The following is a 26326-nucleotide window of genomic DNA, read 5'->3' on the forward strand; positions in this document are numbered from 1 at the left end:
AGCAGGGGCTAAACTTAGAAGCCTGTGGGTGGCTTCCTTGTGGCCTCCCACTGGGTTTCCTCCCCTGGACCTGGGGGCTGGGTTCCTCTCTGGCTGGGAGGAGTAGGGCCCTGGGCAGGGTGTGATGGTCCCACCCTCCCCTCTGGGGTCGCTTTGGAGAGCTTGGGAAGGCCGCAAGGCCAGAGGGGGCCAGGCTGAGGAGACAAGGAGGCTTTTGCATAGAACAATATTTTGTTTTCAGTTTTTCTTCCTCCCCCTTCCCCCAATTGTTAGCAGCTTGATGTGTCATTCTCCCCAGCAGGGGAGGGGGTGAATGGCTTGGGTTGTAAACTCTCTCCCCCAGCCTTCCTGTCCTTCTGGAGGGGCAGCTCAGCTGGGCTCTGGTTCAAGCTGGGTTCTGGTTCAGGGTCAGGTGGGCGGTTAAGGCTTGGCTGGTGTGCGAAGGCTGTCTGCTGTGTCTTCAGAGCTCATTCCTCCACTCTGGCTCTACCTGCAGGGACAGGCCGTCTTCTCCCTCCCGTTCCTGGGGGAGGTAGTCGTGACTTTGGGGCCCTAGAAAGAAAAGAGGTGAGCCTGTCTTCCTTACCTCATCCCCTAGCGCTGTCCCCTGCCTGGCCCAGCCATACCTGAGGTAGAGGGCCTGAGCTTGCTCAGACCTTGGAGTAAGTTCTGTCCCTGCTGCAGATCCAGTTTGGCAGGGAAGGGGCACCCGGTATACCCCCCGTTTTCTTTACAGAACTCCAGGAATCTGTAGGGTACAGGGACATTCACACACACAGCTGCACAGGCCTGGCTGAGGAGTGCCAGCAGAGGCTCGTGGCTAAGCCTTGGTCCTACCATGTGGGCCTGCGCCTTTGGGCGAGTTGCTTATCCTCTGTCGGGTAATTTAAGTGGGGAATTGTGAGGAAGAACAGACCTGTGAATTAACTGAGCCACAAGAAGGTGCTCAATAGAGCTACACCTGCCCCAGGATGGGGGTTGTGGTCACCAAGAGGGATCATGGGGTAGGAATGCTCACACTTTCCAGTCAGGGTCATGGCCCAGGAGCAGCGGGTTGCCCACCACGATGAGCAAAGCCTTGGCCCGGGTCACAGCCACGTTGAACCTCTGAAAGGAAGGAGTGGTAGGGTCACGGGAGGGAAGGGCCTTAAGGAAGGAAGCATTCCTTCCACCCGCCAGGTCTCAAACCTTGGGGTTCTTAAGGAAACCCAGGTTGAAGTCCAGATCCAGCTGCACAAAGCTCTGGCTGCTCCGCACGGTGGAGATGAGAATGACGCTGCGCTCTTGGCCTTGGAACTCTTCTACGGAGCCCACCTGGAGGGCGAGACACAGGGCCTGCAGCGGGGGCTCGGGAAGCAGACACACACCCTGCCTTATGGAGCTCCCGATCCAACGAGCTCCAAGGCAAGGCCGATGCCGGCACCGGGCATTTGTCACGGGGGAGGGAGTGAGCGTCCTGATAGGAGAGAACAGGAGGATGCCCTGGAGCTTAAGGCTGGATCCAGTTAAAGGGGTGCGGGCTAAAATTCTTCTAAGCAAAGAAAACGCGCTTGCAAGGACACAGGAACTCCGAGCAGTGGTTCTCAAACTTCCCTAAAGACAGTCACTAAACACTTGTTAAAGATATACAACCCAGACTTCCTAAATTGGAATCTCCAAGGGAGAAGCCTTTAAATCTTAGAGCACTGGTTTTCAACCGCGGCTGCAGGTTAGATCACCTGAGGAGCCATAAAAAATACCGATGCCCTGGCTCTGCCCCCAGATAGCTGTGTTCACTGGCCGGGTGGGGCTCTGGCACCGGTGGTGCTAGAAGCTTTCCAGGTGATTCTTATCTGCAGCCAGTGTTGAGAACCACCACCTGAGTCAAAGCACTGACTGACTCAGAGGGTGGGAATGGTGAGCTGTGACACTATCACATGACAGGTCAGGCAGGCAGGGAGTTTGGACTTTATCCGTAGGGCACAGGCCTCAAACCAGCCTGATCAAAAGCATCAAGAATCCGGTGTGGTGTTTCCTGGTCCCGCCCCAGATAGACAAGCCAGGATCTGCAGGAGTGAGGCCTGGGGGGAGCCCCACTGGGTCTTAGGCAGTGAAGGCAGGGCGGGGCAGTAACACAGGCTGGAGTGCCTGAGGAGCTCTCTGGAAGCAGGGGAAGTGCGGGGACACCGAAGGCAGGGAGCAAATGTGAAACGGTGGTGTCACCTTTAAGTCTTTGATGTCGTCCAGTCCCCGAAGCTCCTTGTCAAGTTTGGTGATGCAATAACGGATTTTTTCCACCTGGAAGATGAGGACAGGTGCCTTTCTCTCATGCCATTACCCCAGTGTAAGAGGGAGCCAGGCAGGAGACCGGGGAGCTGGGGGGGCAGAGAGGGAGGGACAACTGACCTCTGAGCTTGTCTGACAGGGCTAGCAGAGACCTGAGCTTCTAGAACCTCCACCTAATGGTCTGGCTATGAAGGGGGTACCTTCGGTGGGGGGGGGGGGGGGTCCCACCCTCGAGAGGAACTGAGGGCCTGACCTGCTTCCGGTAGGGAGAGATGACGCCCACGCTTCGGGGGCTCAGGCGGGCTTTGCCCTTCTTCGAGGAGGGGGCCAGGAGCAGCTTCAGGTAGGAGGTCACTGTGGCAGCCTCTTCAGGGTTGAAGAATGATGGGCTGTTACCCTCACGCTCGTCCTTGCCCATTACGCCGTGAAAGATGATGGGAAAGCCCTGGATACGGGGTCGGGGGAAACCTTCAGCCAGACCTCCCTTCCCTCCCACCCCAAACCCACCCAGGGAATGCGGGATCCCAGGCCAAGGTGAAAGCCCGTGGCTTCCACTCAGAGGCTCCTACTACCTTGCACCTTCGGTAGGAGGGAAGGTGGGGTACAGGGGTGGCAGCCTGACCCTGCCGGGTTCAGCCTCACCTGTCGAGGCAGACCCTCCCATCGGCAGAAGCGCTCTCGGTCCACGACGTCGGCACAGGCCTGCAATTCCCCATCATAATAGAGTCGGTTGGGAATGTCCAGTATGGTGGGGTGAGACCTGGGAGGCAAGAGGAGGAAGGAAGAGCAAGACCAGGGGCCAGGTTACCTCTGCCCTGCCCTTGGGGAACCATGATCCACCTGCTCTGGGTCCACACATCCTCTTGCCACCCGCCCAAGTGGACGGTGGACTCCTTGATCTACAGCGTGCTGCTAGGCACTGTTCACTGCACCAAATGTGCACAGAACCAAATGTGCTTCCTGAGCGCATGTGGTCTATAGGCCAGGCAGATTTAAAAGGAAAAAAAAAAAAAACAACCAAACACGCAAGAAATGGGGAGGTTCTCAAGTTTCAATTTTGCCAAGGAAGGATGGTACAAAAACAACCATCACTTACTACTGCCATTATTTGATGAGATAATGTGTTAAATCTAAAAACAGAAGTAATAACAATAGATTGAACTCCCAGTAGACTTATCTAAGGAACTCCTAAGAACTTAGGAATTCATCATTAGGTACATGAATTCATTGAGTAAAGCAAGTATACTTTTTGATTTGAGTAACAATTAGCTTTTCGAAAAACTATATCGTCTCTATTTTTCTCATTTCTCCTTGGACTGCCTCGACCCTTCATCTGGGACCCACACCAGACACATCCCAGTGTCTGGGAACCATGGACAATCCCCCGATACACAGATAAGCAAAATGCTCAAGAGCGAAGTCAGTTGCAAAGTCAGAGCCAATGAGTAGCGGTGATGGGGCTGGAATGGAGATCACCGACCTTCCAGATCATAGTCTTCCTGCATCACACAGCCTCTGAGCAACAGGACTGCAGGATGGAGCCTCCAGCGGGGGCTGCACAGAGTGGGTGAAGGCACAGATTGCAGGCGAGGTGAAGGTGCGGGAGTACCTGTAGTTGCGCAGCAGCTTGGTTATGAACTGGGGGTTATAGCCATTGGAGCCCTTCTTGTACAGGGCGTTGTAGGTCAGCAGCCGCTCCAGCAGGGAGTACCCCAGGCCATGCTTCTGGGTCAGCGGGGAGCGCAGCACGGGCCCCAGCTGCCTAGGGTCTCCTGCCAGCACCAGCTGCCCTCCTGGATTGTCTGTTTCCTTGACTTCCATCAGCCCTGAGAGGCAGGGTGCCGTGGGAGAAAGGTGAGCGGTGGGACCCCCCAACCCCATGCAGGGTGGCACGCACGCAGCCCACCCTGAACCCCTCACCTGCTATGGCCACCAGACTCTCGGGCTCCATGGAGTGGCCGGCCTCATCGATGAAGATGTGTGTGAAGTGATCGATGGGAAACTGAGCTGAGACCAACCTGGGAGGCGTCAGGCCAAGCAGGGGTCATATCTGGGCACCCGACTAGCAAACCTGAAAGCCCACCCAAACTGGCCCCTCACCCCACTGCCAGGCACCACTCTTCCCCATCTCTCCAGCCCGCTACTTCCTTACTTATACACATGATTAAGAGACACACACTTCCCACCTGCTGGCCGTGATGAGGGTGGTAATTAAGACACGATACTCCTGCAGCTTCTTCTTGGCGGGAAACACATAATCCCCTTTCTTCGCATCCCAGTTGCAGCAGGGCTGCGGGGTGTGAAGAGAGAGGAGGAAATCAGCTGGCTCTGTCCATCCTCACCCTCACTCTGGCTCTGGGCCCCCCAGGCAGTTTTCTTTCCCTCTCTCACTTCCCACACAGGGAAACAGACGACCAAACAGGGGTTCTGACCCATCCAAGCTCACGCAGCGAGTATCCGAATCCAGGTCTAGTTTCCTGGCCCTGAGCATCTACCCCGAGCAGCCCAGCACCTGCCCTCCCCTGGCTCTCCACACTTCTCCAGGTACCTTGATGTCCTCGGGCACCATGCGAATGTCCCTGCTGGGGGCCAGGAGGCGGTAGATGGAGCTGGGCAGGTGGACCCGGAGCCGCTGGCAGAGAAGGTCAGCTCCTGAGTTGGACGGAGCGCAGGCCAGGATGTGGGCTTTGGGCAAGTGCTTCACCACCTGGGGTGGGGACAAGCACAGTGTGGGAAGCAGCTTCTCTGGCTCCAGGGGGAGGGATGGGGGAGAGACTCGGTTGTGACTCAGGTTGGCACAGGGTGGCATTTGTCTCCCGGACCTGAGGGAAGCAGGGACACAAAAGGCGAGTTTTGACCCCCCCAACCCTCTGCTAGTCCAAGTAAGCACTTCACTGCTGGAAAACTGGCACAGTAAACATTCAGAGTCTACGGTGGCTGAAACATGATTGGTGACTCCAAGAGTCACGCGAGACCCCACCCTGCACAACGATGTTCGAATGCCACACAGACCATTGACGCCAGCCCAGGGGCAATCAGGAAGCTGGAGGCACCCAGAATCTGGGCATTGCTTGGTCCCTGGGGGAGTCAGCACCGGCCCCAGGTCTATGCTCAGGCCCCACCTGCTTAATGGCTTCCACCAGGGTGACAGTCTTGCCAGTGCCTGGAGGCCCAAAGATAATGTAGGGGGCTGGACGGGTGGTGCCCATAACGATGTTCTTCATGGCCTGCAGCTGCTCAGGGTTTGACTCCAGACTGCGGTCATACAGCCTGGCAGACGAACCAGAAACATGACGTCACCCGGTGTCCCGGAGGCCTCCCTGACTCCAGCGCCCACGCCCCACACCCCAAGTGGCCCCCCTTACACCCATGCCCAGTCTCACTTGAGCTTCACATCTGAGGGCAGCAGCGGGACCCCACGGGAGGCCACAGGAAAGAGCATGGGCCACAGCAGCCAGCGCCCCGTCAGCTCCAGGGCACGGTGTTGCACCCGCAGGGGCTGGCGGTTGAAGGTGAAGTTCACCTTGAAGGTCAGCCCATCCACAAAGCGGCTCAGGAGGCTTTAGGAAGGGAGGAGGAAGGAAAAGCTCCAGTAAGAGGGCAAGGACTCTCTGCATCTACTCTGGCTCCACTCTCTTTTCAAGACAGCCATGCAATCCCTCCAGGAGAAGCTACTGAGGCATCTCAGGGTCCCCCTGAAGAAAAGCTTCCTGCTCAATCCCTGGGGTCCCACTGGTCTCAGGGAGAAACAAATCAGCTCCTCTGGCCTAAGAAACATTTGTAGACCCTTCTAGCAGCTCATGGTTCCCCCAACACCCACCTCATGGAAAAGCTCAGCTTGACACGGTCCAATTCCACCTTGTGTACAAAGCCCTTGTAGGTGACGGGGTCCTCCTGATGTGTCTCAGAGGACAAAAGTGCAAACAGGTGGTCACCCCGTAGTACTGAGGGGCGGCTCTCGGTCACTCCGGGAACCTACGGGGGGTGGACACAAGCAAGCTTCTATCCCCAGGGATGGCTACTGGAGGACCCCTAGGTCTCCAGACCGCCTGTGAGGGACAAGGATTGAGCGTTGTCCTTCTATCCCAAGACCCAGGGAGCTTTGCTTCTTTCCTCTCCCGCCTGACAGGGCAAAAGTTGGGATGAGCAAGGAGACAGTCTGCCCGAGGTGCACAGAGATAGCTGAGCCCAGCAGTCCTGGAAACTCTCCAGGACACGATTCTCAGCCCATCCGTGTGCCCTCTTGGCCAGCTCAGTTCCCGCTCTGCCCTTGAATCCTTGTTCAAAACTCAGTTCCTGCAGGAATCGTTCCTTGATTGCCCCCCACCCCCTTCTCTCTCACCAGCTGCCCTCCTCAGCACTTGCGTGCAGGAATTCTGGGCCTGTGGGTACAACACTCAGCATCTGACATCTGGAAAGGGATCTAGGCCAGCTCTGTGCTTTTCAGATAAGGCAACAAAGGCCCAGAGAGAGCAAGGGACTTGCCCAAGGCCACACAACTAGTGGTAGCAACGTCTAGACTAAAACCCAGGTCCTCCCCATCAGCCTGCTCTGACACCTGTTTTGGGCTCTCTGCTCCTACTGAGCCCCCTGGGGGCAGGAACAGCATTCTGCTCTCAGGCTGGCTGACTCGAGCCCACCCTCCCCACGCAGGATCCGAGCCCTGACCTCCAGTGTGAGCAGTCTGGGGTTCTGGTCTACGGGGGTCCCAGGTCATGGGCACCGACTCCAGGTCGTAGTGCCGGATGTCATGCTCCATCTGCAGCTCCTCCAGGTGCAGCAGCAGCCGGAGCTTCACCTCGTAATTTCTCCACTGCAGGGCTGTCTCAAGCTGGGCCCTGGCGGTGATGGTTGGGCAGGCAGGAGGGGGCAGGGACAGGACGGGTCAGGCAACCCCCGCACCCAGGAGCATCCACCCTCTCCCATCCTCGGCTCTGGGACTATGAAAGCACCAGGAATCAGGGAGGACCAGAAGGGCAGAGAGGTGGGTGGGGGGTCAGAGGCCTCACAGAATGGAATCCTGGCTCTCCCTCCTTCCGACGCCCCTGCCCCCACCTCAGATTTGACGTAGCATTTATACCATGGATTCTGGGGCCTGGAACATTCTCCCCGCTAAGATAACTCCTATGCTTACACCCTCACCTCATTCATGTGTCATTGTCTGCTCAAATGTCACCTTCTCAAAGAGAGCAGCACTAACTGCCTTCTGCAAGACAGCACAACCCTTCCCCTTCCCTGAAAGTTTAGCTTTGGTAGGGTTCTTCACAGCACTCGTCGCTACATGAAACTATAAGATAAATGCTCATTTCTCCCTACGGCAATGAGCAAGGCCCTCATGTGAAGAATTCACCTTGAACGGTGTGCAGCACGAGGTGCGTGCTCTGTATGGGAACGAAGGAAGGGGGCATGGGAGGCTGAGGACAGAGGGATGGGGCGGGGGAGGGGGGTGGAGAGACACAGAAAGCAGCATGAGGTGGGGCAGAAGGGTGTCTCTTACTTGATCTCAGCAATCTCCTTTGGGGCAGTGAAGATACTTGTCCCCTGAAGAAGGATGGGGAGCAGCTGCCGGAGGCGAGGGGGTGGGTAGTATGTCCCCAGCGCCATGCTCAGCTCCAGGTCATAGCCCTTAGCACTGCAGGAGCCAGGGAAGAAGAGTGGTCACAAATTCAGAGATCCCTCCCCTTCAGAGAGGTGGAGAAGGCTCCTCCCTGGAAGATGCCCAAAGCCCTTCCACAAACTATTGCTGAAGGGGGTCGGCAGATTTTGTACAAGGAGGCAGAACTCACTACCCCATGAGGATGCTCACCCCAAGGCTGGACCATTCTCATTTCTGGAAAGTACTATTCATGGAAACTTCCAGAAGTCACATATGTAACACCCATATGTGTAAATAATATGGATATAAAAAAATACATGCTCATTAGAGAAAAATAAGTGGGTAAATACATAACATTCTCCCCATCTGGGGATAACCAATAACTTTTTGATAGCTAAACTTCCAGGTTTCTGTCAATTTGTATTACATACATACAGTTTTAACAAAAAGAGCACAATTGCCTATCGTTCGCTTTTCTAGCTCAGTATTTCATAAACACCTAGCCATGCCACACAGAATATAAGATTCTATTCATATGAGGGGCGCCTGGGTGCCTCAGTCGGTTAAGTGTCGGACTTCGGCTCAGGTCATGATCTCACAGTTCGTGGGATCGAGCCCCACATCAGGCTCTCTGCTATCAGTGCAAAGCCTGCTTTGGATCCTCTGTCCTCTCTCTGCCCCTCCCCTGCTTGCACCCTCTCTCTCAAAAATAAATAAACATTAAAAAAAATTCTCTTCATATGAAATATCTGAATAGGGAAATCTATGGAGACAGAAAGCAGAGTGGTTGCTTAAGGCTGAGAGGGAGGGATGTCCAGGTGGCTCAGTAGGTTAAGCATCCGACTTGATTTCGGCTCAGGTCATGATCTCACAGTTTGTGAGATGGGGCCCCGAGTTGGGCTTTGTGCTGACAGCATGGAGCCTGCTTGGGATTTTCTCTCTCCCTTTCTCTCTGCCCCTCCTCTGCTTGCACACACTCTTATTCTCTCTCTCAAAATAAATAAACCTTAAAAAAAAAAAAAAAAAGGCTAGGGGGCACCTGGGTGGCTCAGTCGGTTGAGTGTCCAACTTTGGCCCAGGTCATGAACTCACTGCTTGTGAGTTTGAGCTCTGTGTCCGGCTCTGTGCTGACAGCTCAGAGCCTGGAGCCTGTTTCAGATTCTGTCTCTGTCTCTCTGCTCCTCCCCTGCTCACGCATTCACTCTCCCTCTCTCTGTCCCTCAAATACAAACAAACATTAAAAAAAAAAGGCTGGGAGGGAATGAGGAGCAAAAGGGTATGGGCTCCTTTTTGGGTAATGAAGTGTTCTAACTGGATCGTGGTGGTGGTTGCCCATATCTGTGAATATACTGAGAACCTGAATAGTACGGTATGTGAATTATCTCAAAAAAAGCTGTAAAAAAGACAGAGAGAGAGGTCTACACAGGCTGCCTGACAATCTATCATACAATCAAAAATGTTTAACATTTTTTTCAGGCTCACCTGCAACTTCCTTCCCGAACAGAAAAAAATCTCTGAGGCCCAGAGGAGTTATGAACTCAGTTAGGAAAGGGGGCCCTGGTTCTGGCTCTGTGCTCTTCCCCAAGGCTCCCACCCTCATGCGGGGCACCCCAAACTGGACCGGGTTGGAGAGGAAAGGAGTTACCGGTCAGGTCTCTCTCCTTCCTCTATCCGGCTGGTCACTACAGGGTTTCCAGTGATCCGGGTCCGCTTGAAGGGAGTCGTGGGCTTCAGCTGTGCAGCCAGGGGACTGTGGGCAACAGCAGCCAAGAAGCGGGCAATGTAGAAAGTGCCAGCTCCTTCCGAACCTGGCTCCCCAGGTCCCAGCAGCTCCCAGAGCACCGTGGCCGGGAAGTAGCCCACAAAGCTGGTCTTGCAGTGGACCTGGAGCTCGTAGCACTCGCCTGCAGGAGGACGGATGAGTGAGAGAGGACAGGGAGGGACCTTCCCACCAGCACCCTGCCTGCACACTCCCCCAGCAGCCACACCCCGGGGCAGGAGCCCTGACACAGCAACCCTTACCAGGGCAAGCCCCCATCCACTAAAGGCTCTTTCCCGTGGAAACCCGCTCACCAGGGCCCAGTGGGCAGGGCAGCTCCTGGTCTCCATTGTAGAAGGCAAACTGGGGGGTCCGGCAGAGTGGGAAGAGATGAGTGAGGGTGACAGGCTGGGTTCCTCCATTCCGAAGCCTCAGGGTCAGCACCTCCTTGCGGTTCAAATCCAGGCGGATAAGGAGCTGCCCATCTCGGGCTTCATGGGGCCCCTGGACTTCCACGTCCACCCCATGTTTCCCGTGAAGATACTCAGCCCTGGGGAGAGTGGGAGTCAAGGGGGGGCTGGGACAGGAAGGGCCTAGACAGGGGAGGCTGGCGAAGTGCCAGCGGAGCTCAGGAACCCCACCGCCTCTCCCCAGACCAACTAGCTCCTTCCCTACCCCTTCCCCCACTCCTTGAAGGAGGGGGCCTTACCCCAACCTGAGGCAACCCCCTCTTCTCTCAGCCAGATGGCTTCCCCGACACCCTGACCCCTGTGTCCTTGCACCCTCTTTCACATGCACGTGCATGCACACATACAGACACACACCTGTCGTAAAAGATCTTGGCTAGCAGTGACTTGTGGTGTTTGCTGATGTCTGACCCCACCTTCACTCTCCTTTTTTCTGGGAACCACACGTCGGCCCAGCGGTCGAGTCTGAAGAACCTGACCCGAGTCTTGGTGACGTAGGCCAGATTTGCAATCTTCATTCCATACAGCATGGAGGAGAAGCCAGGGGCAGGGGTCCCAAAGCTGCCGGAAGCAGAGGAGACTGGGAAGTGAGGGAAGGCAGGGCAGCTCAACGGGGAAGGCAGGAGGGCAGGGTGTCTGTGGGTCGCTCTATGTGGGACACACCAGCCCTGCTGCGCAACAGGACAGGACCCAGGGACAGAGACTCAGGCTGGGGGGGGGGGGCGTCACAGGAATTGTTAATGTTTTAAGGGAATTCAATAGGACTTCCCAAGACAAAATACGACTGTTTTAAACAGCAAGTTGTGGACTATGTGTTTCGGAGGAGAACAGCCCAGTCATGGGCTAGTGATTTGGAGGACTAAGGGAAAAGAGAGAAAGAAACGAAGATTTTTTTGGGGGGAAAACTATTTGGGACAGAAAAAGAGACACAAATGACGTGGCAGAAAGAGCTAAGGTTAAGGGGAAGCCAAATAAGTTGATTCAGAGGGGGTGGATCTGGGGTCCTGCCTGATGGTGAGGAAGGAGAGAGGGGTCAGAGAGAGCACAGGTGTCCAGGGTGTGTGGGCAAGGTGGCTGATCAGACAGCAGTTTCCACCCGAAGTCAAAGGGTGCAGGTGGATGGAACCCAAGCAGGAAGGGAAAGGATCCTTCTCCAGAGATCAAATAGCTTGGTTTTGTGCCTAGAGAAGGTGAAGACAGGGAAAACTGGTCAGAAGGTCAATAACCTCAAAGTCCAGTGCCTGGAATTTAGTTTAGTCAACTCGACACTTACAGAGACCTGTTATGTGCCACACACTGCGCTAGAAGCCGGGGGTTCAATGAGGTAAGAGCCCGGCACAGACTGAACGCGTCAATCCTGGCGTCCTGCCGGGGGCGCGGCCAAGGAGGTTTCCAGGGCAGCCTGGGGCCAAGGAGGGGCACCGAGCCAGGCTGTCCCAGGACAGCGGTCAGAACGGAGTCCTGGAGAGTGAACGGTGTCTACCAGGCACAACAGGGAGCCAAAGGGTAAGCCAAGGTGGAGGGGCGTGCAAGGACAAGAGCTGGGGGTGCAGGGCAACCTCCCACTCGGCCACCAGCTGGGTCTCCACTTCTCGGAGCCTCACTTTCCTCCCCTACAAAATGGGGGCAATGAAAACTTACCTCGGTGGGGGGGGGGGGTTGTTATGAGGGTTACATGGAGACGGGCACTGCAGTGTCCACTTAGCCCAGTGCTTGGCACATAAGGAGATCTCCGTAAGGTGTGCTATGATTAGTATCACACACAGTCTGGTTGTGCTACAGTGAAGTGTGGGACAGGGGTGATGGGAGGCAGCAGAGATGGACAGGCACCAGGTCACGCAGTGTTGCATGCCAGGCCAGGAAGCCTAGACTTGACCCTGAAGGCTAGCGGTCTTCCTCTACTGGCACCCAGGAGCCGAGGACACCCCCACACGTGACATACTCCAGATCTGGACGGCTGACCACCCTCCCTCAATGCGTCGTAGGGAATGAAAGCAAATCCTAGCTCATAAGAACCATGGTAATCCCTATTTAACTATTAAGGCTGGATCAGCACAGTCACTCACTGGCGTGTAACGAGATCATTTATGGTCTGGACAATTCCCTGGTGCCCCCTGCCTGTCACTCTGCCCCTCTCCCTCCTCACCCCAAGCAAATGAGAGTGATACTATTCACAAGACTGTGAATCAGCACTGATTTGTTTTAAAAAGGTAATAAATCATTTGAGAACATAACAGAAAATGCTCAGTAAATGCCACCTACTATTATTAGTATTCGTATTAGTAGTAATAGTAGGACTAACAGTAGCAGTGGTAGTAGGAGTAGTAACAACTTACTTTCAGCCCACAGCAGAGGCTACACTGTGGTTACAGAAGCCCCGAGGCTGGTGGGTTTTAAGCAGGGGAGTGGCAAGATCATATTTGCATTTCAGATGACTCTGGCATCAGGATTGGAGGATGGATTTGCTGGAGGCAAGACTGTAGGCAGGGACACCAGTTAGAAAAAGGCCATTGTAACAGTCCAATTAAAAGATGACAAGGGCCTGAATGAGGTGGTGGAAAGGACGGAAGAGGGGGCCAGATCTGATAATACTTAGGATGTAAAATTAGCAGAATCTGGTGGCGGACAGGAGGGGGAATGGAAGCTGGGAAGAGGAAGGAGTCCAGGACAAAACTCAGATCAATGGCTTGGCTTCCAGAACCATTTCTGAGATAGGAGGTAAAGGCAGGAGGAGGAGGAGGAGGTTGGAGGGAGGACCATGACATTTGTATTTGGTATGTTCAGTTCGAGATTCCTGTGGTCCAGAGGCAGCTGGCTCCATGAGTTGGAAACTGAGAACTCAGGCCAAAGTCAAGCCTGAGTCTAGCCTGATATTCTGGAGTCCTCAGGTGGTAGTTATAACCATGGAAGTGTCTGGAATCTCCCCAGGGAGTGTGACTAGTCTGAGAAGAGCTGAGACCAGGACAACCCAGGGAGGAAGACAAAACAGAGAAGGAAGCCCCGAGAGAGGGAGGAGAATCAGAAGGAAATCTCAAAACCAGGCATCAGGCTCAAACACTGCCGGGAGGTCCAGTCATAAAGGGACCGAAATCAGGAGGAGTCACTGTCATCCACCAGGGCCCCTTGCTCGGTAGGTTCCACAGATCGAGCACAGACTCAAATGCCAACAGAAGCCAGGCTCCCCAGGCATCTTTGATACCCGAGCACCTGTATAGTACCATTTTTGAGCCATCAGTGTTAAGGACTCACGTCCCTCATAACTCCACTTAAGAAGACAACAGTGGAGGGGCACCTGGATGGCTCAGTAGTTAAAGCGTCCGACTCTGGCTCAGGTCATGATCTCACGGTTTGTGAGTTCGAGCCCCTCGTCGGGCTCTGTGCTGACAGACAGCTCAGGGCCTGGAGCCGGCTTCAGATTCCTTGTCTCCCTCTCTCTCTCTGTCCCTCCCCTGCTCACTCTGTCTCTCTCTCTCTTAAAAATTAAAAAAAAAAAAAAAATTAAAAAAAAGAATTTAAAAAAATTAAAAAAAAAATTAAAAAAAAAAAAAAAACCAAAAAGGAAGACAACAGTGGAGATGCCTTGAAATGCAGCCAGCTCTCAGGGTAGTGCTGGGGAGGAAACAGGGCTCTGAGAGAGCCGAACAAACCCAAGAGTGCATGCCCTGTCCAGAGGGGGTAACTGCTAATCTCCATCGTCTCCAGACAGATGTGGCCAGCAGGGGACAGAGGCCCAAGATGGCCAGCGTCCGACCTTTAAAAGAAGGCCAGATCAAAATTTTCACGTGAAATCTATTTTTGGAAACTTCTGCCTGGGCACATTGGCAGAAGGAACTCAACTCTGCAAGTTTCGCAACTTCTGCCATGGGTACTACCACCTAAGTGTTTTCTCACATTATGCCCCGGGACTATTACCACTACCCAAACTCACCTCTCCCTGGTCTAAGGTCACAGCCATAATGAAAACAATTTTTTTCCAACCAGAAACTTAGCACGTAGCCGTTGGAAAAAAGTCCTAGTTCTTATATTATGCGTCTAAGTCACCTAGATTTCTAGGAAAAAAGATCAAGACTTCAGTAGAAAAACTGAATAGTCACCTTACAGAACACATCGAGATGACCAGATGAAAAGATGTTCTAAAAGCAGAGAAATTGCAGATTAAAGTCAAAACGAAGGACTGTTTTATTTTGATCAGACTGACAACAGTGGAAAACAGCCATAACATGGATCGCTGTTGTGTGTATGTGGAGAAGGGGACTCTCACACAGTGCTCCTGGAAAGGTGAAATATGACAACCTTTTGGAAAAACAATCTGGTGAGGACTCCTAACATCTCTGAAACACAGGTATTTAACTCAGCAACTGCAGTTCTGGGAATGTATCCCATGGAAAGGAAAGTACCTGTGTTTAAAGACATGTGCAAGGATGCTTACTGCAGAGATATTCACAGGGGCCGAGAGCTGGAAACAAAAACATGCCCATCAATAGGGAGACGTTAACACATTGTCAACACCCACAGCATGGAAAATACTAGGCAGCAATGAAAAAGAACGCACCACACCCACACAGACGGCTACAATTTAAAAGGCTGACAACACCAAGTGTTGACAAGGATAAGGACAGACCAGAACACTCATGCATTGTCAGCTGGAGTATGAACTGGTACGATCACTTCAGAAAAAGGTCTGTTTTGCAAAAAACTAAACATACGCTGCAATATTCTGATTTCAAATGAAAAGAATATTATGTGTGCAAAAAAAATGCACTAAAAAAAATGCAACTATAGGGGCACCTGGCTGGCTCAGGTGGTTAAGCATGCGACTCTTGATTTTGGCTCAGGTCATGATCTCAAGGTTTGAGTTCAAGCCCTGCATCGGGCTCTGTGCTGACAGCGGGAAGCCTGCTTGCGATTTTCTCTCGTTTCTCTGTGCCACTCCCTCCACTCTCACACTCGCTTGCTTGCTCTCTCAAAATAAACAAACATTTAAAAAGATTAAACTTAATTTAAAAATGCAAGTATAGGGGCGCCTGGGTGGCTGGGTCGGTTAAGCATCTGACTCTCAGTTTCAGCTCAGGTCACGGTCTTGCAGTTTCATGAGTTCGAGCCCGACATCGGGCTGTGCGCTGCTTGGGCTTCTCTCTCTGCCCCTCCCCTGCTCACGCTGTCTCTGGCTCTCTCAAAATAAATAAATAAACTTAAAAAAAAAAAAAGAACTATATAATATCTAGTATAGATCTAGCACTGGTATTTATTAAAAAATACTTGCTGGGAGAATGAGTGAAAGAAATATCAAATAATTCCAGACTATTCTTTTATTAAAAAACGAAGGAGGGGACATTGCACTAAACCGCTGGCTGGCACACAGCACTGCTGTGCAGGGGCCTGTAATGTTACATGTCAGGTTGCATACATGGTCCACACGCGGACATGTATAATTATATAATGATATATATTATTATAGGTCTAATATATATATAATTTATATAAACATTTACATATTTTATACATACTGTCCAAACTTGGAGACACATGTAATAATATATAAATATACATATATATACATGTAATAAATACACATAGAAATAAACATATATAAAGGAAGGTAGATAGTGGCAAGGAAGTAAAATGCATGAAGACCTGGTCACACCACTTTTATTTATTCATTTAATCATCCATTCATTCACTAGTGTTTACTTTTGAGAGAGAGCACAAGAGTGGGAGAGGGGCAGAGGGAGGGAGAGGGAGAGAGAGAGAGAGAGAGAGAGAGAGGGAGAGAACCTCAAGCAGGCTCCGCACCTTCAGCGTGGCCCCACGAACTGTGAGATCATGATCTAAGCTGAAGTCAGATGGCTGTGTATATTTGGAGTTGTTAGTTGTAAGCAAAAAGAATAAATTATGGCTGATTTAAGTGATAAAAGCTAGTTACCAATAAATTGCTGGGAAGGTGAGAAACGGGCTCAGGAAACAGGAACTAGGGAAGGCGGAGCAGCCTAACCCCAGACAAGGTCACAACAGAGGACCAGTCCAGAAGACTTTGCTGCCAACCACCAAAAAAGGAAGTTAAGCAACTTGCCTAAGATTTAAAAATAACAATAAACGTATATTTACCCTGTGACCCAGCAATGCTCCTCCTAGGTATATCCCCAAGCCAAAGGTACAAGGATGTTCCCAGCGATTTTATTCAAAATAGCCCCAAACAGGGGCGCCTGGCTGGCTCGGATGAAAGAGCATGTGACTTTTCTTGATCTCGGGGTCGTGAGTTTGTTACTTAAATACAAAATTAAAAAAAAAAGAAATAGCCCCAAACTGAAAACAACAGCCATGAACAGGAGAATGGATAAACAAACTGATTTGTATTCAGATGAAGAATACTACTCAGGGGCGCCTGGGTGGCTCAGTCGGTTAGGCGTCCGACTTCAGCTTGGGTTACGATCTCATGGTTTGTGGGTTTGAGCCCCGCGTTGAACTCTGTGCTGACAGCTCGGAGCCTGGAGCCTGCTTTGGATTCTGTGTCTCATTCTCTCTCTGTCTCTCCCCCACTTGTGCTCTGTCTCTCAAAAATAAATAAATGTAAAAAAAAAAAATTAAAAAAAATATCACTCAGTGATAAAAAGCTGCCATACACAAGACATGGATGAATCTCAAAAACATTATGCTGAAGGGCATCTGGCTGGCTCAGTTGGTAGAGCAGTAGACTATCTCGGGGTTGTGAGTTCGTGCGCCACATTTCGGGTACAGTTTACTTAAAACAAACAAAACATGCTGAGTGAAACATGGCGTTCAGAAGAGTGCATACCTCCTGATTCCCTTAAATGAAGTTCCAGACAGGCACAGTCTCAAAAAACATCAGAGTGGTGGGTACCTCTGGGTGGGGTAAGGGTGAGGACGAACTAGGAAAGATGGAGGAAATTTGGGGGTGATGTCATGTTCTGTGTCTCGATAGGGACTACACACAGTGCATGGAAAGGTAGAGTTAAAATGTGTCTACTTAAAAAAAATTTTTTTAATGGTTATTTATTTTTGAGAGAGAGAGAGACAGAGTGTGTGCACAGAGCAGGGGCAGAGAAGAGAGGGAGACACAGAATCTGAAGCAGGATCCAGGCTCTGAGCTGTCAGAGAACTCACGAGTCATGAGGTCATGACCTGAGCCAAAGTCAGACGCTTAACCAACTGACCCACTCAGGTGCCCCCAATGTGTCCACTTCTATCTAGAAGTTACACTTAATTTTTGAACACCTACAGTTAGTAATAATCATGTAGACGTGTTTGGTGTAAGTTGCACTGAAGTCTGTAACTTACTTCGAAATGCATCGAAAACACCAAGATGGACCAATGGGCAGATGTACAAAATACTAGCTAAGAAATCTAGGGGGTGCCTGGGTGGCTCAGGCAGTTGAGACTCCGACTCTTCATTTCGGCTCAAATCATGATCCTAGGGTTATGGGATCGAGCCCCGTGTCTGGCTATGCGCTGAGCACAGAGCCTGCTTAAGATTCTCTCACCCCCTCCGTCCCTCTCCCCTGCTCACACACTCTCTCTCTCTAAAAAAAAAAAAAAAAAAAAAAAAAAAAAAAAAAAAAAAAAAAATATCTAGGTGAGGGTATATGGGTATTCACTGTACAATTATTTCAACTTTTGTGTTTGAAGTCTGTCATAATAAAATGTTGGGAACGCCATGATCGGGAATGACTTCCGTGATGTTTTGTTGAGTAAGAAAGCAGGATGTTGAAAACGCATATAACATGATCCTTTTAAAATAAAACAACCCAAAAAACACCCCAGTTGATAGCTGAGTGTCCTGAGTGTGGGGCAGAATGTGGAACGGAGTTGGGATGCTGATATAGAGAGGGACCCACAATAAACAAGGATATAGTGTAACGATCCCATGGGGGCCAACTGACATAGGTGGGATGGAAGTATGGGTGCATACAGAGATAAGTGAAAGGGTGGTCATCCAAAGCATAAAAAAACTTTCAAACACAAATATCCAACATAGAACATTAAGGGCCCTCACTCCCTCCTATCAGCTTAACTGCTTGATGTGTATTTTTCCAGACTTTTTTCTATACATACGAAAACTTTTTAAGCACTCAAGTGTTTTGTTTGCTGCACATACTCTCCTGCAACAGACCTCTTCACCACCATGGACTTCCTTCCTGGACATTTTACCAAGTCACCTCCCTCTTTTGGATGGCTGCAAAGGATAGCATAGTAGGAATGCAGGGGGCGTGTTTAACTGTTTGTCCAGCGATAGTTCGGTGCCTATAATGCTTGGCTTTTTCAAAGGTTACATACAATAACCACCCATGCACAAAAATTCTTGTACTAGTCGGTGATTTATGGGACAAATGCCTTCAAATAAACTTCTGGGTCAAACAGAATGACTCTTCACAACTTTGGCAAGTTCTGCCAAATTGTCCTCTTTTTTTTTTTTTTAAGTTTATTTATTTGTCTTGAGAGAGAGAGAAAGTGCGCGCACACGCGAGTGGCAGGGGCGGGAGCGAGAGGGCAGGTGGAGGGGCAGAGAGAAAGGGAGAGAGAGAATCCCAAGCAGCTGTCAGTGCAAAGTCCAATGCGGGGCTTGATCTCACAACGATGAGATCGTGACCTGAGCCGAAATCAAAAGCCCGATGCTTAACCGACTGAGCCACCCAGGTGCCCCAAATTGTCCCCTAAACAGGTTGTACAAATTTAATGTTAATCACTAAAAATTTGAGAATACCCTTTTTCCAGACCCTGACATCAGAAATCTTCAATCTTTTCGATTACTGACAATCTGATAAACAAAAAAAATGATATCTTGCTTAAATAGCATTCCCCTCATCACTAACACAGTCAAGGATCTTTCCTTCTGTTTATCAGTCATTTGTGTTTCTTCCCCTAAACCAGCAGGAGTTATTACCAAACACAAGTCGGATCACGGCCCCCCTTTATGACTGCACAGTCTACAAGATGAAGTCTAACCTTTTAACAAGGCACACACGGATCTTCTGTATAACTGGGATAATGCAAACACAGTTAATTAACACCATCAACAACAGGAAAAGTTTACTGAGCACTTCCTGTGTGCTGTTTGAAGTACCCGTAAGCATTATCTCATTTAATCCTCACAACAACGTAGCAACTATCATCACCCCATTTTAGAGAAGAAACTGAGGCACAGGTTCTGACGTCAATCCTTCCTTAAGTGTATGTCAGCCCTTCCCACTGTATCACTGTCACTCCTCTCTAGACTTTCCTGCCACTGTGGACATCTTTGGTCTGTAACGCCCTGACCTTGGCCCCTGCTATTTGTTCAGTGAACAATAACTAATCTTTTTAGATGCAGTGCAGGAAAGTCTCATGGCTAGAAGAATGGTATTTCAGAACATACTATCAAATTTGGCAGCCATCTTAAAGGGACATCTAGTTCTGTGTTTTACAAACTGTGGGTTGCAACTCTCATTAGTGGGTCAAGACCAGGATTTTTAGAAAATTGGAGTGGAACAGAATAAAAACATCAGAGGGCAGGGAGTGAGGCTATATACGGTTTCCAGGGTATGCATTGTTCCATGAAAGCTGTGTCCCAGGCTCCCAACTAAAATGTATTCTTTATTGTGGATAGAAGTCTAAACACACAGCCTTTCTCCATGCCAGAGACAGAACGATCTTTCCAAAACCCCTAATCCATCAGTCTCCTACTTGGAAACAATCTGTGCTTTCCTATTTCTGTTAAGATTAAAAAGTAAACAAACAAACAAAAGACTCTCCGCAGCTGGCAAGGTCCTGCCCCATCTAGTCCCTGCCTCCCTCTGGCCTCCCGTCAGGGCCACTGAGTTCACCCTAAGCCCTTAGGGTGCTACTCCCTCTGGGTCTGGAATGCTGTCCCCTTGCCCCTTAACATCTGTGAACTCCCGTTTATCTTTCAAGATTCTGTTTAAACATGACTTTCTCCCAGAAACCTCTGATTCCGAGGTTGGGTGTCCAAGTTACATACTCTCAGAGTACCGGACCTTTTGTTCTAAGCACTTATCACAAAAGTAATTAAATAATTATGTTTCATCTCCACCTCCTTCCTTAGGCTCCTTCTGCATCCACAGCGACTCACACTGTTTTGCTTTGCTCACAGGAGGCATTCGGCCAAAATTTGTTGAAGAAAAGAATGAGTCTCCTGCCTAAGGCAAGAGCAGTCTTCTCTTGAAACTTTTCCTGACATCAGTAGTTCCTCTTAACCATCACTGTACTAATGACAGCTACCACGTCCAAAGCCCATGCAACATGCTACACATGGTAAGGGCTTTACCTGTGATAGCTCATTCTGACCTCACACACAGCCCTGAGAGAAAGGCATTCTTTTACACGCGTTACAGGAAAATTTAGATAGTTGCTCAAAATTCAATGCAACTCCGGGAGCCTGGGTGGCTCAGTCAGTGAAGCGTCTGACACCAGCTCAGCCCATGATCTCAGGGCCCGTGGGTTCGAGCCCCGCGTCAGGCTCTGTGCTGAGAGTTCAGAGTATGGAGCCCTGTTTCTCCCTCTCTCTCTCTCTCTCTGCCCCTCTCCCACTCACACTCTGTGTCTCTCTCTCTCAAAAATAAACATTAAAAAAAAATGCAAACTCGTGAATGGCCAACCAGGATTTGAACTCCAGCTATCCAAACACTCTCCCAGCCCCTAAGGTACTGTATTACATGTTTGTCTACACATCTGCCACCCCCACTAGACTGTGATTACAGGCAGGAACCGAGGCACAGGCACAAGCAGAGCCTCGTTAAGTATGTTTTGCTAAATAACGAATGATGGGAAAAGGCCAAAGTTAGCAGTAGAGGATGCAACATCCTGAAATACCCTAGCTGGAAGGGATGCACCCCTCCCAGTGTAGGAAGGCTCCCTAGAATTCCGTGTGTGTGTGTGTGTGTGTGTGTGTGTGTGTGCGCGCGCGCGCGCGTGACTTGCAATAGCTCTCTGGTGGCCCATTCTCTTGTAGATCAACTGTACTTACTAATTCAATTCCATTCCGCCAGCACTTACAGAGCATCTGTTACATCCCTGGCTCTATGCTGGGGACTGAGGAAGGTGCAAACGTGAGGAAAAGCCTATCCCCGCCTTCAGATCAGGGAAGCTGGTCGCACACTAGCTCCAACGCAAGGCAGTGCAATGGGGCTATAACCTGGCTGTGAACAATGAGCTCTGAGAGCCCAGAGGAAGAAGCCATGAATTCCCACTGGGAAGATGAGGGCTGATGTCACAGCATTCCTGTCTGGGTTTAAAGGATGTGTAAGAAAGTTCTCTATAATCGTAATAGAAATCTCCACCTGGTATGGAGAGGGTGAGGGGAACATGTTGAATGAAGCTAGCCCAGCCTTCTGAAGTGACAGGGAAGCATAATCCTCTCCACCACGACAGACTTCAAAATATTCAAGGATTACTGCCTTGTTCTCTCCAATGTTTCTCTTTTCAAGGCAAACATTTCTCAGGTTTTTTGTTTTTGTCTTTTTTTTTTTTTTAAGTAATCTCTACCCCCAATGTGGGGCTCGAACTCACGACCCTGAGATCAAGAGCGCCATCCTCCGCTGAATGAGCCAGCCAGGCCCCCCCTCAGTCTTTGACTGGGTTTCGTGATAGAATACGAATCAGCACGTAAGCTGTTTCCCTCCCCCTCCTCACTGTCAATCCTTCAAGGCCAAGGTCAGTGTCCTTCTCCATTGAATTCCCTACTAACTACAGGAGCGTTCTCATTTGCATAAGAAAACACCAAATTCCCTAATAATTCCAGAGGAACGGTATCTTATTTGCATAAAAAACAAGTGCACATAGTAAAAATTACTTTTGAAATCCCTTAAATTCACCCATAATGTGCTTTATATGTGGTTTTCTGTACGCAGTCTGACAGAACATCTTCCCCAGTACTGGAACATACTGTGTAGCTTTCGTTGAGAGCTGACAGAGACCCTCTCCTTGACCAAACTTCAGTGGGGCTCCTCTGAACCCTATTCTCAATTAGGCCTCTACCTTGCCCCCCACCTCTTAATATGTCTTTGGTAGTTTTCCATCCACTGACCCCCTCACTCGGCTGACAACTACCAATTCCCGGCTGTCTTTGCCGTGTTGGGAGTAGAGCACTCTCTCCCCTACTACAGTAACTCTACTGCAATAGTTCTTCCATAAAGTCTTTCCTACCGGTCTAACAAGCATCCAAATACATTCCTTCAGAGCCCAAAGTAGCTGGCTTGTGTTCAGAGGCACCTGTACTTGTGTTGGGGAACACAGGTGAAAGCACGGATGTGGCTTGTTGATAATGCCTCTCAATAGTACCTGCTCTTTGCTTACTTCTCTTTGACATGTTTCCTAGTTCTATTATACTCCGCGCGTTATTTTACCATCTATGCTAGTATTCTGTATGATGCATACTGCATGCCTATCAAAGCCTCTCGTTCCCTGGCATCTTGTACTGTTCATCTTTCCATTCCCCAAAGCCCAGCACGGGGTGAGGGCATAAAACAGGTCCTAACCGCTGACCCTTCCTCAGATGTTGCTGGAGCCTGTTCATGTCCCTCTTAAAATGGGACATTTCATTATTGATTTAAACAAACAACCCAGATGTGATCTGGAGAGTCACTATTTCGTCCTCCCCCCGCCCCCAAACCATACTTCTCTTAACACAGTCTAACACTTCTTGGACTCTTTTGGCAGCCATACCGGCCTTTTGGTCTGTTGAAACCCACAGCCTTTTTCAGGAGGTGTGTTAGGAAGCCGAAATCCCCACCACCCCGCATGTATTTGTGTAAGTCTTCACATTTATCCCTGTTAAACTGTGTTCCGGCCCAAGGCTGCAGCCTGTTGATAGGTGTTTCTGAAGCACAATTCTGTGGTCTGCCAGAACGAAGCGTCTGGTTTTCACTTCGATAGCAACAGGGGGGCCCAAACAGCCTGCAGCCACAGGGTGAGAAAGGCCTCCAGGAGGCTGGCCCTGGGTCTCCATGGAGAAGCCACAGGTGCTAATGGAGGTTTGGTGCGTATATAGTTTGAGCCCTTTTCTTCTTTGCCGAGCTGCCGGAGATTCTCCCTCCCACACTGGGTCTCCTCGGCTCCCCGGGATAGCGGACCCCCTCGGCAAGCAGCCCCTCGGCGGCGGGGCGGGGGTCCCCGCAGAGCCCGCGCCAGGGCCGGCCGCCAGCCGCAAGCAGCTCCCTCCCGCGGTCCCGCGATGCCTGGGCCCCCTCTCGCGCTCCCCTCCCCCAGGCCGAGCGCCCCCCCCTCCCCCGCCCCCGCGAGCGGCGCGTGACCCCGCTCCCCGCCAGGGCCCGGGCCGCGGGGGGCGCGGGCTGCGCGGGCGGTTCTGCGCCGGGACTGGGCGCAGGGGCCCGGCCGGGCAGAGCGGGCGGGCTCCGGGCGGCGCTGGCGGGGCGTGGGCACGGCGCGGGAGGGGAGGTCTGCGCCGCCCCGGGACCGGCTTGCGCCACTGGGGGAGCTGCGTCCCTCCGCGCCCCGGGGCGGGAAGGGTGGCCCCGCGGCGAGGGGTCGTGGCGGCGAGCTGGGCCCGCGAATCTGGGCCGGGGACTGGGCCGGCCCGTACCTGATCTTGAAATCCCAGTTATAAACGGTCCGCAGCCGCTCGCGATCTGTCTCCATGTCCAGTCCCCGAACGACCAGGAAACTCTCGAAGCACTGGCCCGTCTCCCGGAGCTGCCGGCAGCTGAACTTACTGGGCATCGCGGCGGCGGCTGCGGCTGCGGCCCAGGCAGGAGGGTCCGTGGAAATGAAACTGAAAGTCGCCGCCGCGGATGTAAGTTGGCGGCCCTAGGATGAGGGTGCAGCAGGGGGAAGCCCCCTAACTCTGACCCTCTGATCTTGCAGGCTCCCTTCTCCCCACCAGGCTTCCCTCCTCGGTTCTTTTCCTACCTGAGTCTTCCCTTCGGTCTCTCCGTCCAATCCCCTCCCCCTCCTCCCATTAACTCTTTCCTAAGGAGTCTGACCCCTCCCTCAGGGCCCTCCCCTTACCCCAAGCTCCCTCCCCTGGCTTCGAGCCAGAATCAGAACGTGGCTACCGCCTGGGGCCCCCTGAGCAGCCCAGGGAGACTTCCGAGCCTCAGCTAGGGCTACTCCCACGCCCACCCCCCACCCCCCCCAGAGCCTCGGGACTTATTGAAAAGAAGGAGAGCAAAGGGCAGGGACTGGGACCTGGGTTGGCTGCAGCTGGACTGGGGCAGCTCATCCAGCACCTCCCCCAGACTGCTAGGGACAGAAATCAGTACGGAAGCGAGCGGCACGCCCCCCTCCCCCATTCTCCCTCCTCGAGCTTTCAGACGCAGGGAGGAAGGCATAAGAGCCAAAGAAGTTCGGGGGGGTGGGGGGTGGTGGGGAAGAACCAAGTGTCTCTGAGATAAAGGTGTGTACGTGTGGGAGGGAGGGACAAGGGGCTCCGCCAGCACGGAACAGTCATTACTTTTCTCAGCCACACAGGTTTCGTTTTAGGGGAAAGGCTGGTGATCCCTGCCCTTGAGCCACACATATTTGGGCACTTAATTGCATTCCAGTCTGTATTGCTCTTTAATTGTTACTCGTATATAAGCAAGGGTTGCCCCACTCATCAAAATACCAGCCTGAGAGCAAGAGACTGGTCTCTTACGCAATAAATGGTTAATAGCTACAGCATCAGTACCAGGAAGAGAAGTAATAGACTAGCGTGCTTCAGAAGACAATTAAGACAAACTAAAGGGGGTGGGGCTCCCACAACAAACATAAAACAAACCTCTGCATCTACTTATGCTCCCTAATAACAAAAACACACCAACTAGAATGGGGCAAAGAACATAAAAAGTTATGTAAAAAAAATTCTTTAAAAAAATATACCAGTTACAAAAATATTAAAGGTAGTGTTGTTCTGCAAAGTAATTCCCTGTAGGAGGCCACGCATTCAACATAACCTAGTGTGAGGAAAGTCCAGAACCCAGGTCATGCTCCAGCTGGGCTACTCTTGTACCTGCCCCCAGGCCAATAACCAACTATCACCAGGAATAACAGATTTTAGCAACAGGAAATGCAAAGTTGGTGGGAACCAAAGCTAAGAGGAAGAGGAAAAACTGGGCAGGGGAAATTGCTTAAGAATTTATGTCTTAGAAATTGTGCAAAGTAGAGGGAAACACTAGTAAAATCGCTGATTTCTCCACCTTTTTTCTCCACAATTACCTGGTGAGGTCTGACAGTAGCTAAGAGTGAACCTCTTAAAATCACCATGTTAACTTACCATTTCAAAAACCTCCCATCCACCACACCCACACTGATGTTTGGTTCCATGCTGATGAGTAAATCTAAGTCCCCATTATTCCTGGATTTCTAACACCACCGCCCCTCCCCACACACCACCCCCCCCCCCCCAAACCTTAGGCCAATCTCCTAGATGTTATCAAAACATGCAAACAGCTGTAGTATAGTACCAACCTGATAAAAATATGTTATGTGGCCTTGGTTACAATGGAACCTCTCTAAACCAGTTTCATCTAGAAAAATACATTTCACATGGAGTTGTAATTGTTACCACATATGGCTGTCTAGATGTCTAGAATGGTCCTCCTTCCCGGTCTCACTTCCTTGAAACTTTCTCTAAAACCATCTGCACTTGTAAAGAATCTGACTTTAAAGTGGCTGATTTTAGTACGGGTCCAAATATCACTGAAGGCAATCTGAAAGTTAACTTTGGCCAATGACGTTACTAGAATAAACCTATAGCCTCCCAAGGTAACTTTGGAGAAGCATATTAAAAGCTCTGTATTTTCTTCATTACTTCTCATTACTCCATAGTTACTTGGGCTTCACAATTAAGCATCTGAATGCTAAGTTCATGTAGACCATAGTCCTGAATACAACTAGAAATAGCCCTTAAACTGAATGCTGAAATTGGTCAGAGGCTGTGGCAGGTACAGCTGATCCTCATTATTTGCAGATTGTGTATTTGCAAATTCACCTACTCCCTTAAATTTACTTCTAACCCCCAAATCAATACTTGCGGTACCTTTGTAGTCATTCATGGAACTGTGCAGAGCAGAAAAAAAAAACCCGAGTTGCCCAATGTGTATGTTCCCAGCTGCAACGAGCAAGGTCATGTTCTGCCTTCTTGTTTCAGCTCATATTATAAACAAGCATCCTTTTCGTGGTTCATATTATGGTCACATTTTTTGTTGGTGGTGGTGACTTCACTGCTTAAAATGGCCCCCACACCTGTGTAGTGCTGAAGTTCTATCTGGTGTTCCTAAGCACAATGCT

At 50.8% G+C, this 26326-nt stretch overlaps 1 protein-coding gene across 1 annotated transcript; it reads right to left on the reverse strand.

Moving 5' to 3' along the window:
- Positions 1–212: 212 nt before the first annotated feature.
- Positions 213–24363, reverse strand: MOV10 (Mov10 RISC complex RNA helicase). The gene is given in 22 exon segments (XM_047083008.1): positions 213–552; positions 627–748; positions 1019–1107; positions 1189–1314; positions 2203–2277; positions 2519–2710; positions 2908–3025; positions 3875–4091; positions 4186–4283; positions 4452–4555; positions 4814–4972; positions 5388–5535; positions 5649–5825; positions 6086–6240; positions 6934–6969; positions 6971–7103; positions 7763–7897; positions 9507–9765; positions 9935–10170; positions 10445–10648; positions 23640–23828; positions 24245–24363. Coding segments are annotated over 22 exon segments (3168 nt in total). The 5' UTR covers positions 24349–24363; the 3' UTR covers positions 213–460.
- Positions 24364–26326: the final 1963 nt, after the last annotated feature.

This window comes from Lynx rufus, unplaced genomic scaffold, assembly GCF_022079265.1.
Source record: "Lynx rufus isolate CCGP_SWC_20201006 ecotype Redwood Valley unplaced genomic scaffold, mLynRuf1.p SCAF_2, whole genome shotgun sequence".
Taxonomy (NCBI): domain Eukaryota; kingdom Metazoa; phylum Chordata; class Mammalia; order Carnivora; family Felidae; genus Lynx; species Lynx rufus.